The sequence below is a fragment of the Amblyomma americanum genome, chromosome 4 (genome assembly GCF_052857255.1).
Source record: "Amblyomma americanum isolate KBUSLIRL-KWMA chromosome 4, ASM5285725v1, whole genome shotgun sequence".
NCBI lineage: Eukaryota > Metazoa > Arthropoda > Arachnida > Ixodida > Ixodidae > Amblyomma > Amblyomma americanum.
The window spans coordinates 110,065,003-110,084,953 of NC_135500.1; the positions used below are offsets into that span (position 1 = coordinate 110,065,003).

The 19,951-nt window shown below is 44.5% G+C and overlaps 1 protein-coding gene across 1 annotated transcript in view; it reads right to left on the bottom strand.

The window, feature by feature from the left end:
- Window positions 1–19,951, bottom strand: part of LOC144130299 (neprilysin-1-like) — a 158,305-nt gene that overhangs the window by 123,517 nt on the left and 14,837 nt on the right. The window contains exons 2-5 of the mRNA XM_077664246.1: window positions 15,474–15,527; window positions 15,121–15,174; window positions 13,864–13,917; window positions 6,037–6,225 (exon numbers count right to left, since the gene is read on the bottom strand). Of these exons, the coding sequence (XP_077520372.1) occupies window positions 6,037–6,225; window positions 13,864–13,917; window positions 15,121–15,174; window positions 15,474–15,527 (351 nt within the window). The remainder of the gene's footprint in view (window positions 1–6,036; window positions 6,226–13,863; window positions 13,918–15,120; window positions 15,175–15,473; window positions 15,528–19,951) is intronic.

The following is a 19,951-nucleotide window of genomic DNA, read 5'->3' on the forward strand; positions in this document are numbered from 1 at the left end:
GCCAGTAGATACGTAGCTCGAACTATACTGTGTTTCTTCCGTGGCTATCCACTGCAGTACAGACAAAGTGAAAAATAAAGTGGGGAGCCTTAGGGTGCTGAGCCAAAGTTGCGACAAGAGGACTTCTGTCGATCTTCCTGCCCTTTCTCTACCACAGCTGTATAGTTTGTCGTTGCAGTTGCCGCGAGGGATTAAAGTGCTTTAAGGTTTGTCGCTTTGCGGTCTTATTTATTTGGGAAAATGAAGACAATCAAGTGATAGCATGCCGCGTAAATTTATTGTGAAGTTTTCTCTCTGTGTGATATATGGCAGAGTATGAGATGCGATAAAAATTTATATTTATTATGGATGCACCTGTGCCGCTGTCAGCCGATGGGAAAAAAAACAGGTTCCGTGTAGCCGCGAAACTACGAAAGTGGTCGCCCTAGTGCTGGAAGGGGCCGAGAAATGACCAGCCCATTTTCGTGCACGCATGGCTTAACATGCATGCTTTAGAACTCGCATAGAGAGGACAGACCTTTCCTTGTCGACGCAGCTTATATCCGCACGTAGAGCGCATCCGCTTGCTTACGATCATGAGCGTGTGAAGAGTTGACGTACAGCAAAAGCTATCACGGACGCCAACCTAAATTTTCCACGATCTCTAACTATACAGAAGCATGATTTTGGATGTAAATTATCCGTTTTCTTTTATTTTCACGCAGCGCGAAAAGTGAAACAAGCGTGATTCACTCAATACGTGGAATCAAAGCATACAATTCATTCATACGCCGGGTTTTGTGAGCAAATCTGAATTTTTACATGTACACTGAGCATAGGCAAGGAAAACACGATGATTTCATCGTTATTTTTTGATAACTACTGTTCCCAACAAATCTTCTATAAAGGCCTGCCATGCCAAGCTGTTAACGCTTGGAAATGTCCATGGTAATGCATTGTGAGCTAAGTTGTGGATTTTTGTTAATCTGTATTTTTTTACTTTTTAGGAAATACAGCTGCACTGTCTACCGGCAGTTTGCCCGATGGATAAGGGTTTCGCTCGGCTGTAAAGATCGCATTGTATTTACAAGCTCCGTGGTCAGGAAAATAAGGATTGCATTTCCATCAACCCAGTATGCGGGATTCAAATATCTCGAGTAACAGCCCACTCATTTTAAATGCCAGAAATATATTCCAGAACACCAATAGTTCTTTGTTTAACGTATGCATTCATGATGAACACAGCTAACGTCCAGCTGAATATGCATAAAAAAGGCAGCAGTATTGCAGCCTAAAAACAGTCAGAATGATTGTGGAAACAATTACCGCGGGTAATTCAGGCGACCTCATTCTTGCAGTAGTCATAGATCGAGCTGTAGTGAAGAAAGAAATGGAGGTATGGAATCGGCGCTTTCGTTCTGCTCTGCCGTTTGAATTGGACGTGTACTTGTAAGCAGTCGAAACAATTCACGAATATGTTATGCCTTTAGAGTTGCTGCTGTGAGTGAACGCACTGCCAAGCGTTGGCTGCAGAAGTTTGGTTTGAGAAATCTGCTCTCCTTTCTTGCACACCCCACTCTGTCTGGGCACATGAACTAGATTCAGAAGGCGGCAGAAGAGAACAGCAGCCAAACTGGCAGTGAGCTTCTTGCACAGTTCCAGGTTTTTGGTGTAACCATTACACTTCGCGTACACATATTGAGCAGGCGCTGAAACAGGGAACCCCGCACTTTTGCAACCTAGCTAGGAACAATGGGTGACGCTAGCCCATTTGTCACTGTTCTTGAAGCACTGCAATGCATCTACATTTCATGGAGTGCTCACCACTGGCAAAAGTGGGTCCCGCATGACGCTCTCAAGTGTACACTACATTGGTCGTGTACACAGGACCTTGTGCCTCACACCGCTAGATCTCTGCACCCTACAAAGGGCTCAGTTTCTTTGCACCCCACTGCTGTGACTGCTGTGTCGGTGCATCACAGATGTGTTGGTCATGGTTAACGTTCAGCAAACCCGAACTTCTTCTGATGCACGTAAAGCAGTAATCCGCACGGCTGTGTTCAATTCTGCAATTTCACAGCAAGAAATTCTTTGGTTACTTTGGTTACAGAGAGGGCACTGTGACATTATATTATTTATACAATACTGCTGGTCTCAAGGTGAGGCTGTAAGCAGCAGTAGGAGGCATGAAGTACAGAGAGAAGTAATACATGTGAAAAACAAACCAAAGCACAGCAGGACTGCCTCCACAAATCGACACAACAACCAAGGAAATGAAGGCGCAAACGTAAAAAAAACAGTATAACATTATAGTGTAACAAGTAAGTTACACGTGGCTGAGTTCAAAGCGCTTATAAATACAACGGAATGCTTTCAACAATTCAGTAGTCCTACAAATAATTCAGTAGTTCGGCTTTGCACAGCACTGGCTGGCAGCAGATTCAACTCACGTATCGTCTTCGGAGAGAATGTGGTTGCAAATGTGTTTGTATGGCAGGAATGAAGATTAAAAAAAAAACAAAGTACTAAGAACTGATCCCTGTGGGATGCCAGACTTCAGAGGTGCAGGATGAGAGCACACGTCATCAATACAATCACTGGTTGCTGCTTGAAGCCTAAAGTGCCGTGTGAAGTACCACCAATCATTTTTTATGCAAGCTAATAACAATGGGCGTCTCAGATAACACTTTGGTGCAGAGTAACACTACGCATAGAAACTGATTTTTATAGGTTTTAGAAATTGCCAAGAAATGTTGCTTTTCTGCTACTTTTCCTTCTTAAAACTGAATGAGCTGTTCTTTGGATCATAATATTGTAATGACCCATGCATATAATAATAAGCTGGAGCACTGATTATGCAGGTGTCATTAAGAACAAATGTGGTGAAAAGTTTTTGTGTGGTATACGCAAGAAGTTGATACGTTGCGATGCATCGAGTACCAAGCTATGAAATTGCTTCTGCAGCTTTCACAGGACTAGCCGCATTCTGTGCAGATTAAACATATGAGCAACACACAGTAACATGTTGTTCTATGATGTAAGCAGATATCTGTAACAATATTTGCTTATTGGGAGCACGAAACATCATTGTGAGAATGTACGAAGCAGAAAATGAGAAAGCAAAGATATATGGATCAAAGATATATGGCAAAATAAACAGTAACAAATGCTTTGCCATGTGTCAAAATTCTTCACTTCGTGTTTCCAAGGCTTCAGCAAGGGGCCCCGACTATCACACAGCTGATGGGCAGTGTATCCAGTATATCAGACTTCAGCCATATCAAATGCAAGGTGACTGTGCACACTTAAACATGCTTTCTCACTGCACTCTCAATGAAGCACAAAGGTACTTTTCAGAACAGAGTACGAGAATACTCTGTAGCGGAGAAGTGCGCTGATCTGCAAAGGCTCTCTGCACTCAGGGTTCAGCCACGGGAAAAAAAAACAAGACCACCGCTTTTCAGTCTACGGTTTTAACTCTATATTGAAAGTGCTTTCATCTTTTCTACAAAACAGCGTTTGTAGTCTCCTTCGGTCAAACAGTATTGTTTAATGTGTTTTGTGCACAACGCCTCGCCACACTCAGCCAACAGCGTGCTGCGGCTACATCCCTTCTACAATTCCGAAGCAGCACTAAGCCATTTCCACCTCTTCAGACAACAGAAGAAGCTTATAGGTAATGGACGTTTTTGAAATGGTACAAACCTCTGTCTGTTATCACGACATGGCTTCAGGTATAAGACGCAGGTTTCTTCTATGCCAGCGTCTACATTTTCATACAACATACCGAATTTCGAAAGCGCCGATAAAACCCAGGACGACAACTGACAATCACGCTGTGCAATTCGATGACGACTGCGACTGCACAGGCGGGCTCTTGACACACACAAAAAAATGTTTCTGAATAAACTTATTTCTGGCTAGCGCGTCTACCTTGCAGTTCTGTCATTCTTTGTTTTCAGCTGCGCTTTCTAAATTCGGTATGCTATACCAGCAATCCCAAAAGGCAACGTAGTGAAGTATTATTACAGCACTGAAACTACAAATTTGTGGAGTCACAGTGGCTATGTGGAGAACTAATGTGTGCCCGTTACATATTCTTTAGTGTAATTACATATATCTGTACGACATAGTGTGCATGAAAGTTTTTGTTAACGAACTTTTTGTATCAACGTCACTGCAATATGGTTCCCGCATCAGAGATTCTGAACTTCTTTGAAGTCCCTGCAGAGCAGGACATCACCTGGAATGACTGGACATGAAGGGCAGCCGTAAAGTGACGACTGTGCTAGTCTTGGCCGGTGTCCAATAGTGCCGCCCGGTGGCACGAACAAAGTCCATCCACGCGTATCTTTGCGAGTCGTCCTGATGGAACTTATGCAATGGAGCACCGTCTTCAGTTTTGCTTGGGCAGAAGTCCACCACGCATTAGGTGAAAGGCATGGCGGTCGCTGCGTTCCAAAGCTGGCAGCCTCGATCACACACGCTTACAATTTGAACGTCGCTGTCGCATGTTCGCGAGACGATGCCAAGCAGCGCGCAAAATGCCAACTATTTTGGCTGTACAACACGCACAGAAAAGTAAAGTTGGAGAGACGGCACCGAGCAACCGTGCCGTCAGTCCAAGCAATCCTAGTGGCACAAAATCGCCGCTTATCGTACGTTACATTGCTGTGCTACGAAGTATTAAAGTGATTCCCTCCAGTTAAGGTCAATAATTTCCGTGTTAGCGATGGGTCTAGATCACGAGAAAGAGCATTTTGAAATTTTTGAGCCGAACTAAAATTATTTGCAAATATCTGTGGCATCTAATAATTTCCTTCGGGTGTCCTTGCCTATAGGAGGAGCATGCAGCCGGCTCTTGATAGCCTTGGTGATAGACTTGGTGTCTCAACCTCTTTAAGGCATGCTCACATATTAGCCCGAGATTTCCAGAAGCCTCCTTGCTGCTAAACCAGCCCGGGCAAAGGCGACCAAACTGAACCTAATGTTCAAGAATTATAAGCGCACCAAAAAAGCAAACACGCTGATACATCAAGGTCAAAAGGAATACAAGTCGAAAAGTGTGGTTTGGGATGTCCACTGTTTGCTGACCTTAATGAACTTTTCTTTCATGTTCCTTGCTGCTCTGTGTTTTTTTTAAGTGTGACTTCAAGGGCGCATTTTATTCCAAGCCGCTCCTTTTTACCGTATGGGTTTCTTTCTTATTTTATTTTTTAGTTTTTGCTGAATACGGCTGTCTGGTGTATCCTATTTTATTTTTATAACTAGCCGCACGGCTATCTTGTCCAAATAATTTTATGTAATGTCTTGTATTTTAAAATAAAGAAATCTTTGGCTTTGACTTTGAACCCATCATAACAATCAGCGACAAAGGCTTTATTTAGCAAGGACGGAAAAGAACATATGGAGGATCAGTTATCTTCCGCCCTCGCTATCTAAAGCAGTTGCGTAAAGATTTTTGAACGGCTTATAAATATAGGCTGCATATCTGGAACACAAACTATGTTTCAGGCCCATTATCCCTCCAACTACGATTTCTGCTTGTGTTCGTCTGCCTATGTCTGTTCTTTAATATGCAATTCCAACAATTGACGGCCTATTCTTTCTTTGCTCCTGTACAAATTTCTCTTAATTTCACAATATTATCTATTGGATGTGATTCTTCTATTTCCTCAGCTCCTGCCACTTCATGTTCCTTTCCTACTTGTATCATTGGGATATTTATCGCATCCATTCCTTCCTTTTTATATTCACATCGAAATTGCATTGCCACACATGGTCTAGTTGTTCCTGAGCGCATTCTTGACTGAATACGTATCATTCCACGACTTCACTTCATAAGAACATGACCTCCAATGCAAAGCCTGTATTTAGTATGAGCGTGTCGTTCATTAATTTTTGGCTATAGCATGGACATAAACGGGACTGACACGTGCTTATATGTCCCTCCATTCCGAGAGGTTAAGTTCGCTCACCTTCAGATAAACATATTGAACACGGGAAGAAGACAGGAGCACTTTCTGAAGGAATAGCTGGCTTACTGCGTGGTAGTACCTTTGTAGTAGGTGCCTCCGACGAATCTCCACCGCGGTACAGCCACACGATGCAGGCTACGACCGTGGCGACGACGATGCCCGAGGCGACTCCAAAAACACAGATAGTCGCTGGTGTCTTGCGGCGGCGGCTGTCGGCGCCATCGCGTATCACGATGCGCGGTTCGTCGGCTGGTTGGATCGCAACGCTCTGCGTATTAAAACAGAAATGACGTTTATGCCTGTTTCGCAAGGACCACCTCCTGACCGTTTACACAGTAGAGGAAACTTGCATGTATTATCCATGTGACGTAGCAGCTGCTCAAGTTTATTACTCGAAACTGCTGCCTTCAGCCACTTGGGTCGCGATAAAAGCGAAGCCGCATCGCAAGAGATTAATTTTTCCTTCTGGTAAGCCGTAAGATTTTCAGAAGAGGCAGGCAGTGCGTCTTCAGCAAAGCCCGGATGCTCTTGCAATGAATTCACAGAGGTGAAAAGTCTCGAACGCACTGGCGTGCTGCCGAAAGTGGATTTTAGACGCCAGCCTGTGGGTCAGAATGCTGCGATCGGGACCGGAAAGCTCACTGCACATTGCCTATACGAAACTAGGCTCCTCGCCTGAAAGCCAAGTTAGGCAAGAAAGCTGTTTGCCTGCGTTGCGTGGTACATACTTAAAGCGTTCCAGCGTGTATGTTAAAAAAGCACCATGTGAAAAGTACGCATTGAGAAAACAATAAACTTAGAGCGCACCCACGAAGTCAGCGGATAAGCCAAATAAATTGCGATGAAAGCACATGCAAACAGTGAAAAATAGTTGACTACGAAACTTTTTATGAAATATTATTTCTACTTAATTCTGTTTTTACTGGCTACTACTTTAAGGTAATTTACTGAGCTCGCACGCACGTGTCTGTCTCGCTCAGCGTGGTCTTTTTGAGCTATACTTGGAGCTTTAGGCAAGTTTGTACGCCTTTGTGGCCGCGTGGCGACGCTCATTTCCGGCAGAGGGCAAGACTGCGATCTCTACGCCAGGGTGATAAGCGGGTAGCAGCCGGGGCATTCCCAGGGAGGAAAATGGACGCAGCACGGAGAGAGACAAAAAGCGAACTTTCGAAGAACGTTGCTGAGCGCAATTTGGTAGTGGTAGCGGCGGGGCTAAATGATGTCCTTAATGGTGAAGCCGCAAAAGTGGAAAGATTAGCGGAGGGAGTTGACGACTTAAGGGCGATAGCACAGCAAGTGCATATCGTGATGGGCACAGTGCCGGAGGTGCAAGGACGGAACGGAGAAGTTGCCAAGGACGTTGTGGCTGTTAGTCGAGAAACAAGGAAGTTACGCCAGGAGAAAGGGGTTGAAGTGTCAGACATAAACATGAAAGTGCATAGAGCAGGATTTGGCAAAGGCTTTACACGAGATGGTATCCATTTTAATTGAAAGCTAGTAGCAGATTCCGGCTGGCGCCTGGCAGGCCGGGCAGTTGCTTTTTTAGGGGTTAACTGCGGCTCAAGACGTGGGGGTACGTAGATGCGAAGTAGAAAATGTAATAATGGTGGCTTACCCCAACAAAATGGCTACTAGGAGGTCCAAGAAGTAAACTACAAAACAGAAATTTAACACCAGGATCAGGTACATAAACATGCAAGGCAGTAGAAAGAGAGCGAAGTGGTTAGAAATAGAACACCAGTTAAAGGACGAAGTAGGTGTATACGTGCTATGTGAGACAAATCTCAGGGATCTAGAAGATCCACCATTTATTGATGGCTATGTCTGGGAAGGGAGCAACAGAAAAACAACGGAGAGGAAAGGAGGACGAGCAGTAGGTATGCTGATACATCAAGGAGCAAAATGGCAAAGAACAAAGTCAATTTGCAAAGAACATGTCTCGGCATCGGGTACAATTGCCGGTAAAAAAACATGGCTAGGAGTAGTTTAGGGACAGGAGACAAATGCAGACAAACGAACACGGATCTATAGTTAACTGTCTCAATTACGATATAAAGCAGTTCGGAGAAGGCGCCGATATTATTCTGCTGGGTGACATATGAATGGCCATATCAAGGATCTGGATGGATGCACAGATTGTAACGGGAAGTTGATGCTAGACTTCCGTGAGCGACACAACCTAGTTATTTTAAATAGAGAAACTAAGTGTGAGGGGCAAATCACGTGTGAATCCTGTAACAGACAAACGACCTGACTACTGCTTAATGTAGGAGGGAATGTATAGCAAGCTCGAAATAATAGAAATAGACGAAGGGGGGAAGTACAGCCTCGGAAGCAATCATAAGCGTAATAGTATACAGTTGGAAGCCCTGGTCAAAAGAAAAAAGGCAAGGAAGTAAAAAAGAGTACGCAAGGTTAAATGACCAACGAATAGCGCAAATAGCGGCCGGCATAGAGGAGGCAATAGAGAAACTTCCCATAGAAAAGTGGGATTATAATGAGTTAAAACTACTCATGAGTACAAAAATAAAAGCAGTAAAAGAAGTAAACCGCTGGAGAGGAAAGAGGAAGCCACGAAGTTGGTCGAATAAGAAAATTAGGGAGGCCATCGAACAACGACGGTTGGCATCACGGGAACACAGAAAAGCAAAGAAGGCGCAGTTGCCTGAAGAGGAAGTAGGCCGAAAATGGGAATCTTATCGATGAAAGAAACAGCAAGTGCAGGTCCTCGTCCAAGCTAAAATAAAGAAGTCCTCTGATCAACGATGCAACTAAAGGGCGGTCAATAAAATTCTCGAACCATATAAGCTGGCTGGGTAAAGCGAATCACAAACAGGAACAGATTCACGATGCCGAGGGAGAGTGTTCAGAGGGAGATGACGCTGTGAACGACATTGCGTCAGTTATAGCTGAGTCAGTTAGGAAAGACGATATTGTAATCGCCCGAAATGAGGGAGCAATACAGGACAGCACAATAGAAAATAGCTTAGAACTGAGCAATCTTAATTAGAAAAAGGCGGAAGCAAATATTCCAAAATGCACGTCTGCAGGGATAGGCGAAATTCCAGTCAAGTTAATTAATGAACTTAGCCCAAGAGGCACGGAAACGCTGATAAAAAAATTGGAGGCAGTCATAAATAACAACCTAATTTCGTGCATCTAGAAACAGAGTAAAATGTTTTTAATTTATAAAGGGAAAGGCGATAATACGAACATAAAATCCTTCCAACTGATTACGATAACATCATTTATATACAGGCTGGCGATGCAGGCGGTGAAATTAAAAATTCAGTCATGGGTAGAAAGTAACAGAACAGTCGGAAAACATCAGAACTGGTTCAGAAGATAACCTGTTCGTGCTTACTCAGTGCATAGAAATAGATAAGGCGGAAAACAAATCTCTGTATTTAGCCTTCCTGGACATAAGCGGTGCATACGACAACGTGAACAGGGACCTCCTGCGGGACATATTAAAAGATGAAGTTTTTCTCATTAGGTAATTGATTTTCTACAGGAAATGTATCGAGAAAATAAAGTTGAAATCACATGAAAAGGAACTAAGAGTACAACTGTCGAGGTACACAGGATTTAGGCAGGATTTTACTCTATCACCGCTGCTGTTCATGCTTTACATGATAAGTACGGAAAGAAGACTACAAGGAAGCAAATCTAGGTTATAATATGTCATACAGATTAGGCGGAAAGGCTGTTGAGCGACGACTACCAGTTTTAATGTATGCGGACGATACTGTACTGTTAGCAGATAGCCAGGACGATTTCAAAACCGTGGTTAATTGCTGTGGAAACGAAAGAGACAGTCTAGGTATCAGTTTTAGCGCAACTAAGTCAGGTGTGATGATTTTCAACGATCCAGCTGATCAGCAGCTTACAATAAAAGTCCATGAAATACCCCGAGTGGCCGAATACAAATATCTCGGGGTATTGGTAAACGAAAGGCAGATGTACAGTACTCACGGATTGAAATAGGACATTCGGAGCGCTAGCCTTGCAGTGCCACGCAGGCATGTGGTAAACCACAGGCCGGCTGATTGGCTACTGGAAGGAACAATTCTGCTTTGTAGATGTTCTCCCTCTCACGCCATACCACAATGCACCACCTTGGTTCCATGAGCGTCTACGGGCGGCGCTCCATGAAGCGACGGCCACGCGCTCCGAATGTCCTATTTCAATCCGTGAGTACTGTACACGGAAATTAACGAAGTCTCTCATAGTAAAAGGGCGACGAGATGCCGGGATAATGAAACATAGGGCATTGCGGGGTTCAACAGGTATGAAGTTCTGAGGGGTATTTGGAATGGAATAATGGTGCCGGTGCTTACTTTCGGGAAAGCGGTTCTGTGCTTAAGGGCTGAGGCTTAGTCGTGATTAGAAGTAAATCAGAGAGCTGTTGGAAGATTAGCGCTAGGCGCCCACGGAAAAACCACAAACGAGGTAGTACAGGGGGATATGGGTTGGGCATCGTTCGAATCACGGGAAGTTCAGAGTAAAATACTATATGAAGAACGCCTGAGGAAATTGGATGATAACATGTGGGCAGCTAAGGTATTTCAATACGTATACAGAAAGAGCGTTGACTCACACTGGCGGAAAAGAACTAGGAAGCTAATCAGTAAGTATGCGAGGCACGAGGACGGAGAAAGAAAGAGCATTAAACGACAGGTTAAAAACGCGGAAGGTAATAATTGGATAGACTCAATGGAAAAGAAGCATAATGTAGAACTATAAGATACTGGAAAAGGCAGATCAGGAAGGAAGCCTCCTATGATAACTCAAGAGGCAGTGCCCTGCTCTTTGAAGCTTGGTCAGGATGTCTTAGAACGCGCAGCTACAAAAAAAATTAACGAAGAAGATGACACATGTGATGTGTGTGGTAAATCTGTAGAAACAGTAGAACACTTCATACTAAAATGTGATGGTATCTATCACGATGTCGAAGCAGGCGCAGTCACTCTTCCTGAGGCCCTAGGGTTTAGAGATAAGAATAGTCATGTAAATAAATCTGCTGCGAAAATCAGAAAACAGCGATTGGAAGATTGGTGGCTCAAAAGCAGAGAGATGACATAAGGTTAAAAGTGTAGGAAGGTGTGTTTGAGAAAAGGGCGAATTTTAATAGCTTAAGACACACTTAAACAAAAACAAACAAAAGAAAGCTGAGCATTGTGGCAACTGCCATCACCCCATTTCAAAGGGGAAGATCCTACCCTCCATCCATCCATTCATCCACTTGAGGAGAGCAGTTGTGTTTGCCCCATTACTGAACTGTAACCCATAGCTCACACTCAAACTATTTTCAAACTTTTCGAGCTTTTTCCTGAACTGTGTAAAAGCATTGTACGTTAATATAAGTCAGCGCTAAATATATATATATATATACTATAGAAAGATAAACATATTTGGGTGCTAGAGGCAAAATGCAAAGTTGTGAAACGCTTCGGTTAGCCATAGATTTAATTTGAGTCTACGTTTCGGACAGAGCCTGCTCTGTCCGAAACGTGGCATGCGCAATAACTCTGTACTCAACGGCAAAGTTTCGTGCCTGCCTAGAGATCTGAGCGCGTAAAAAAAAAATCTCAGCGAAAAATTGCTTTTCCGAGATGACGAAAAACATTCGCAAATTTTCCAGATTTTTCTGCACAGCACCATTTCACTATGCACTGTATTAATGGGGCTAAATTAGCCACTTGGGAGTCTGCGTAGCAGCTTGAGCCATCCACATAATGCCAAAGAGTGTAGGAACGAGCTGCCAGCATGAGCCGTATAATGGCTACCGTGAATTCTTCCGCCGTCTGCGTTGCGTGAAAAAATAATTGTCGCAGTTTCATAAAATTCACGATAAGATGTATAACAGGCTTGAGGGATAGCGCGTGAACTATATACGTGAACTAGAACTTTAACTTGGGAAGAGGAAAACAAAAGCATTGTGTTCCAATGAGTCTGACTGACACAATTTTCTGTCAGTAGTAATGAATGCAATATGTCACCATATTCTTCTGAAAAGCCTGTTCAATATGAATGTTTCGCGAAAATGTACAGTTGCTAGCTTATTTTTGACTTACGAAGTAAATGTGCTTAATGACACGGTGCATTCTCATTTCTTCTTCACAATGCTTCATGTTAAAAAAAACACAAATAACGGGTTCTTTTTCCGCACTTTCAAAGTTCCATAAAAGTTTACATCTCTACGCCTGCCCACGCGTGTCAAACGTTTACATGAATGCATCGATCCCGGTGCATCTTTCATTCCCTCTCAAGAACATCATCTAAGCTGCATGTGGACATCATTACGATTTAACTACCGTGTTGCTCAATCGCGCTAAACCTGTGCGCGAGTTTTTGTGCGATACCTTTAGCTCAGAAAATCTCATGAGTTTTTCGGAATTGCTCGACCTCAGATTCACCCGGGTTTTATGGCGAAGGACATGGGACTTTTTCGGAGATTGAGGACGAAAAGCAGTTTACTCCTAAAACGAAATGAGGGGTTCCTGTGCGAAAAAGCATCGCATGGTGAGTAAGGTTCAACAAAGAATCGGGTGCCTATTTGTTTACGGCTGCGTCAATATGCGACCGCCACATTCGAGAGCCGATCACTCGTCCTTCAGCTGAGCAGCTGATCATCAGAGTCCATGAGTGATGCACGAAAGAAAAGACAGAGCAACTACCTACCCCTAGCTCGGCACCTGTAACCTGCTATGAAAGTCCACAAAAGACGGGCGAAAAAACTACTGAGCACTTAAGTCTGCTTACATTCTACGAATGGCCGGGACGAATTAATGGCAGCGATGTCGAAACGCACATTCTCAGTTATCCACTGCCGTTAAGTGGACACTTAGCGAGAGCGCGTTTCTCGGGACCCGGACCGGAAGCAGTCAGCAGAAAATTTTGAAATTTAAATTTAATGTGGCGCAAGCAGCACCACTTCTTGAATTTCAAATGGCAAGCGAGGATCTCTCGAAGACCGTAGAAGTACCTTCTCTAGCGCATGCTTTCTGCATGCGGCAGAGTTTTTTCTTGGGCACAGATAACGTCATCTACCAATTAGCGCTCGGGCCTTTTCTGTAACCAAAGCAAAAGAATGGTATAAGGTGCGATTGAGTAGCGTTTTGTGGATGCAATGTTTTCGGTCTGCCCTTTTATCTCGTTTCATTCCGGCACTAGCGCCTTTTTGAAGCTGATTTTTTACACCGAGAGAAGGCTAGGATGAAGGGAGTGGCACGACTCTTAGTTTCTTTGACGCCGCTATAGGGTGTATCACTATATACCGCGATTTTAAATTGTTGCATGAACCTGTAGTGGTTTCATGAAATGAAAATAGTTTTGCTAGGCACTGCATATATTTAATGACTTAATACGTAGTGGGTGCGTTGTAGTCCTTAAGTATGCACTGTAAATGCCTCGCTCAGTATCTGAATGATTTATCTTTCATGACGAAAACGCAAGAAGTGAAAAGTAAAAGTTTATTCGGAATGTGAAATTAACCATGAGAACCATGGTTGATCAGCGATAAACCATATTTGGTAAGAAAGAAAACATTGCATGCCCCTGCACTGAAATTCGCTCACGGAGATCCCCAGGTGGTCGAAATTATTCCGGAGCCCTCCACTACGGCACCTCTTCTTCCTTTCTTCTTTCACTCCCTCCTTTATCCCTTCCCTTACGGCGCGGTTCAGGTGTCCAATGATATTTGAGACAGATACTGCGCATTTCCTTTGCCCAAAAACCAATTATTATTATTATTGTAATTGCGTTTTATGCCAAATGTCCACTTGCCCACCTGCGAATGGATTGAATATCGTTTATGCAATAATATTCCCGCAGTTTTCTGCAGTAATCAATATAGGAAAGGGCATTTTTAGAGAAGACTGAATATGTTTTTTAAATGGCTTACCCCTGCACTTTCCTTTCGTTCCACAGGTTGCTCCTCGTCCGGAACGTCCGGGGCCTGTAGCGAACCAAAGCTTTCAGCCACGTTTGCACAAGGAGAAAGCACATCTTAGATACCCGAACCACACAATATTTTAATTACACCTCATTCGGAGCCACCTCACATCAAATCAGAGCAACACTGGAGCGTAAAAAGATATAGTTCTTTGACTATTCGTGTCCGGGTGTGGGTAAGTATTTTCGGCCATATAAAAGCGCATGGGACTAGATGGCCTAGTCCGCATACGTCATGCCTATATAACATCAATAAGTTCCTTATTTCGCTGGAATAATCTTGCGTGCATTTCATTCGCATGATTGGTTAACGCTCAGTAATGCCAAGCTAAGGAGTAAAAACTATAGCGGAGCTTTATTACATTCGAATCAAGCGAAAACACATATTTGCGCTACGTAGAAGACAATTAGCTGGCAGTGCCGCCGGACGAACCGCTCGCGCTAGGCCAGCTGCGAACAGAAAAGGGAGCAAGCAAACAATCAGAGATTTCGGTCGTGACTGGTGCCCATCGGGTTAGCGCCACGCAGAAGAATGCGATCAGCGGGTGGTACCGTGAAGCGCCGCACTAGTGCTAGACAAGCTGCACAAAAGACAAAGGAACAGATAACTGTTGTTTTTGCTCGGGGTTGGTATCTATCGGATTAGTGCTGAAGAACTCAAAGTAACCCGTTTTTAACCAGTAATAGCCTCTAGTTTTTAGTGCGTAAGGACTAATCCGATGGGTTCAAACCCCGAGGAAAGTCGTCCGTCGTCTGTTCGCAGATGGCCCAGCGTGAGCGCACCGTCCACCGCCACTGTCCATTCTTCTTCGTCTTCTAGTGGCACTAATCAGCGGCGTGACACCTGTCCGTTTTCTCGTAACCATGAGAGAACCCTCTTCGCCGAGTTCCTCAGGGAAGGCGACGGCTAGATGCTGCTTAGAAGCCTGAAATATAGGCGGAGATTTAAATGGGCCATCGTGTGCGTGCCTGAATTAATATAAAACGTGTGAAAATTAGAGGCATAGTTTCAAGTGGAAAATAAAAGCATTACAAAGCTGCGCTTTCGCACTGTATTGGAATGTTGTGAGCATTTCCTGGAATTATTTCGGAATATTTTCCTCGCAGCCTGCTCTGAGAATTGATGCATCTACAAGCGTTCTCGGCGCAAGCAGGCTGTGCGGTACCAGTGTTCATGGACGAGAAGTGGCTTTTGAGGATGCCTCACCTCCAGGCTTTCGCCGGTGCTCGAAGATGTCTTATGCGACTTGGCCTCGTGCACCTGGTAGAAGATAACAAAATTATCACATCAATTCAACCAGCCAGAAAAACGTAATAACCATTTTAAAACGCAGTCTGGAGGCTAGTAAGAACGAAAATGTGTTCGCCCTTACATTACGCACTGCAATGAAGGCTAAAAAAGCACCTATGTCTCCGCTGTCGTTGCGTTGTACGCCAAATGACCACCTGAGAATCGTTTGAGTACCGTTTTACCAGTAGTGTAGCCACAGTTTTCTGTGGTATTCAATACACGAAAGGGTCGTTTTAGAAAAGAATGAATATTTTTAATAGATGGCTTACGTCAGCACTTTCCTTTCGTTCCACAGATTGCTCCTCGTCCGGAGAGTCTGGGGGCTGCAGGGGACCGAAGCATTCAGCCGCGTTTGCAAAAGGAGAGAGCACAGCTTAGTGACATAGAGCATAAAATATACTATTCTACCTCACGCTTAAGAAATTTTATCAGCATAAAAATATAATTAAAATAAAAGCGCTTTCAGTCATTACCTGTAACTGAATCAGGTGGCCTGCCTCAATAAAACCAGCACCATCACAGAAATATCGGAAGCGAGAAAAGGATATAGCTTTCTCACTATTTGCGTCGTGTTTGCAGGTATTTTTTACGCCATGAAAGGCCATTGGTGACCAATTTTTACAGCTAATTTGCGTCTCGCTGGTGAAGTGCGCATAAGCTTTGGCTGTATACTTTAACGAGCTAATTTTGTTATGATAAGGAATGCACTGGCTATATTCATTCAGTGCCAATCATAGTATACGAACCTTTAGTAGCGTGCCATTTTGCTGGAATAAACACTGCGTGCATGTCACGCACACGAAGAGTAAACGCTCAGTGAGCCCAACCTTAGGAGCATGCAAAAACAAAAATTACCAGGTGAGAATCAGGTAACAACAGAGCTGTTGAAGGACGGATGAAAGATTGTGCCAAAAAAACTGGCCACCCAGTACACGCAGTACCTTATGACCTCGAGCGAACCAGTACATCGGAAGAAAGTTAAAGTTATCTAAATTCACAAGAAAGGAGACCTCAAGAACTTAAAACATCAAAGACCATGAGCTTACTTACCTCTCCCTATTAGGCATTCATTAAAGAAATCGCTAATCGAGTTAGGACAACCTTAGATTTTAAGCAACCAAATGATCAGGCTAGCCTTCGTAAAACATACTCGACAATAGACCCTATACACACTATCAATCAGAGGATAGAGCCATACGCATAATATAACCAACCCCCAATATACCCTTCATTGGCTACAAGAAAGCATTTGAGTCAGTGGAAACATGAACAGTCATGCAGGCATTGTGGAATTAGAGTTCATAAGAGTCTTAGGTGAAAATACTGGAAGATATCAATAAGAACTGCACAACTACCATAGTACTCCATAAAGTAAGCAATAAAATTCCAACAAAGAAGAGTGTAACGTAGGGAGGCACGATCTTGCCAATGCTATTCACTGCCTTGTTACATGAGGTGGTCCGAGGCCTGGACTGGAAACAGCTGTGGATAAGAGTTAATCAAGACTGCTTTAGTAATCTGAGATTTGCTGATAACATTGCCTTAGTAAGTAACTCACGAGTTCAGCTGTAATGTATGACTAATGAATTCGACAGGCAGAGCCGAACGGTTGGTCTAAAAATTAAGATCCAGAAAACCAAAGTAATGTTTAAATGTCTCGCCAGGCAACAGTAGTTCAGAATTCATAGCGAGGTGCTGGAAGTGGTAAGGGAATACGTCTAATTTAGGGCAGGTGGTGGCCGCTGATCCAGATCATGAGAAAGAAATAACTATAAGAATAAGAATTGGGAGGAGCGCATATGGTAGGTTCTCTCAGATCATGAATGTCAGTTGACCAATAATCAAGTGTACAACAGCTGTGCCTCATTGGTACTCACCTATGAGGCAGAAACGTTAACGCTAATGAAAATAACTAAGCTTAAGTTAAGGACAATGCAGCGGGGTGTGGAAAGAAAAATGTAGGTGCCACATTACCAGGCATGAGGATTGATTTGGTCAGAGATCGAACAGGCGTTAATGACATCCTAGTCGAGATAAAGAGGAAGACATACGAATCGCGGGGCATTTAATGGCAAGGCAAAATAACCGCTATTCGTTAATTGTAACGGAGTGGATCCCCAGAGAAGGCAAGCGTAGCAGGTGGTAGCAGAAAGTTACGTGGGCGGATGAGATCAAGAAGTTTGCGGGAATACGGGGATCAAGAAGTTTGCGGAGCTAGGGCCGCAGCTGGCATAGGACAGGTTTGATTGGAGAGACATGGAAGAGGACTTCGCCCTGCAATGGGCGTAGTCAGGCTGCTGCTGATGATGATGAAACGCAAACGTAGGAGTAAAAAGTACAGGAAATGCTTACTGCATAATAATCAGTGAAAAAATCACGGATTAGTGCTACGTAGAAGACGATGATGAGCGGGCAGTGCCAGGGGAAGAAGCGGTCGCGCTAGGCCAGCTGCGAGCAGAGGAGGAGAGAGACAACGGACAATTCTGCTCCGTGTTGGTACCTAACGGATTAGTGCTTACGAAACCTGTAATAAGCAGTAATAGCTGCACTTTCTATTGCATAAGCACTAATCCGATGGGTAACAACCCCAAGCAAAATCGTCCACTGCCCGTTCGCTGCTGGCCTAGCGCAAGCGCTCCATCCTGCGACACTGCCCTTTCTTCGTCGTCTTCTTCGTCGAATTAATCAGCTGCGTGCCACCTGTCCATTCCCTCTTAGCCATGAAAGATCCCTCCCCGTCTTCCTCCGGGAAGGCGACACCTAGACGCTGCTTAAAAGCCTGAAAATATCGATGCAGGAAAAAACCAGCCATCATGTGTGCACCTCAATTATGTCACAATGGATGCAAATTACAGGCCAAGTGTGAATTAGAAAATCACATCCGCAAAAAGGTGTGCTTTCGTACTCTATTCAAATGTTGTAAACATTTTCTGGGAGTTTTTGGTACAATTTCCTCGTAGCATGCTTTGAGAATCGACGGATTTACAAGAACTTGCAGTGCAAGCAGGCTGTGCTGCACCGTTGTTAATGCATGAGAGGCAGCTTTTCCGGACGCCTCACCTCCAGTCTCGCGAAGGTGCTCGATGAAGTCCTCCACGATTTGACCTCGTGCACATGACACAAGGTAAGAAAATTATCACATTAATTTGGGCAGCCATAAAAACATATTTAGCATTTCAAAACGCAGTCTGGAGGACCGTGAGACCAAAAATGTGTTCACCCCCGGATCACCCAATCCACTCAAGTGTAAAAAGTACCACAAACTACGTCCACTTCTGCTTTATCCCTCTAGTCCTGTGCTTTTACCCACCTAGTGCAGCGTAAGAGAAGTACAGCTGAGCTGAAGAGCTAAAACAGAGTGTTAAGACCACTGAATTTGGATCTGGGAAGGATTCCAAGAAAATCAACGTGAAGGCGGATGAGTCATCGGCAAGACACGCAGCTAAGGGGACAGGCGCTCGCGGAAGCAGCGGCGACAATGGCGGCCTCAGGTGCCCTAGTGTTGCCTCGGGTTGCTGAACGGAGTGGTGCTTTCAACGGTCTCGCTGGCGATGCCGATTGAAAGACGGCTGAGACCACGCCAGAGTTCCCGCGTTTCAGACAACAGGCGGGGGAGTACAAGGTCGTTAATCCACATGCTGAGAGACAGCTTGACATTCCTTTCCCACGGTGGTGCCCAACGCGCCACAATTGTGAAGATGGCCAGCCGTTGTTCGAGGCGTCTTTATCCCTGTCCACGTGCTGGAATCGGTGTGCCCTTCCTTTCTCACGAAGGCATCGAACTGGTCGCCGTGACGTCATCGAGGCAACAGTGTTCGAGCGCTGTCTTTTCCCCTTTCCATCGACCGAGCTAAGAGAGAGTGTCAGCACCGACACCTGCCGTGGGCGGTACCACCAGTGCCTTCATCTGCTCGCTTGATTGGACATTATTCTCCGAATCATATTCCTCAGTCAGGGATCTAGGGAATACGAAGGGTATTTAACGGGATGCTGGTTTGTTACCAAAACACTCCTATCTGAACTGTAAACATGTAAAATTAAACCTACAGTACGGTTTCCTTCTTAACGCAGTCCGACACCGTCCTTTGGAGCTGGGACCTGCGGTTCTCAACTAGTCAGACAACTCAAGGGCCCCCCGTCTGGAATACAGGTGGCAGCGGTGGGAATGAAGAGCAGTTCCTAACACTGTGGCAGTGGGTACGTGGCGGTCGTGAGAGAGATCTACGGACGGAATGTATTAGCGCTGATAACGTTGAGGTAGACACGCGGCACGGCAGCAAAGAGCCGCAGCGCTCATTGGGCGACCAACCTCTCGCGATCAACCATTAACTGGCACCTGCCGTGGTGACAGTGTGGGTGTGCTGTCTATCCTGTGTGCGGAACGCATTCAACGTTACAGACGCCAAGCCGTGTCTGGTTGCTCGATACATCGCAGCTTTCGCTCTCTAACCAGGTTCCGCGGTAGTAAAACGGCAGTTGATTTTTTCTTTACTTACTAGGTATGTGTGAAAGGCGTATTGCTTTACGCTTATAGACGTATGGCTACTCTTCTGTGGATGCTAACGAGTAATTAGTCCCTTATTACAAATCTCGCAAACCTTGGCGAATTCTCGTATATATTGGTCTCATCTCTAAGAAAGCTTTCCTAAAAAATCATAAATAGCCTATCTCAGTGTCGAGATCACAAGCCACTACAAATTGGAAAGGCACAAATTTCCGCAACCTGACAAGACGTCGGATATGACGC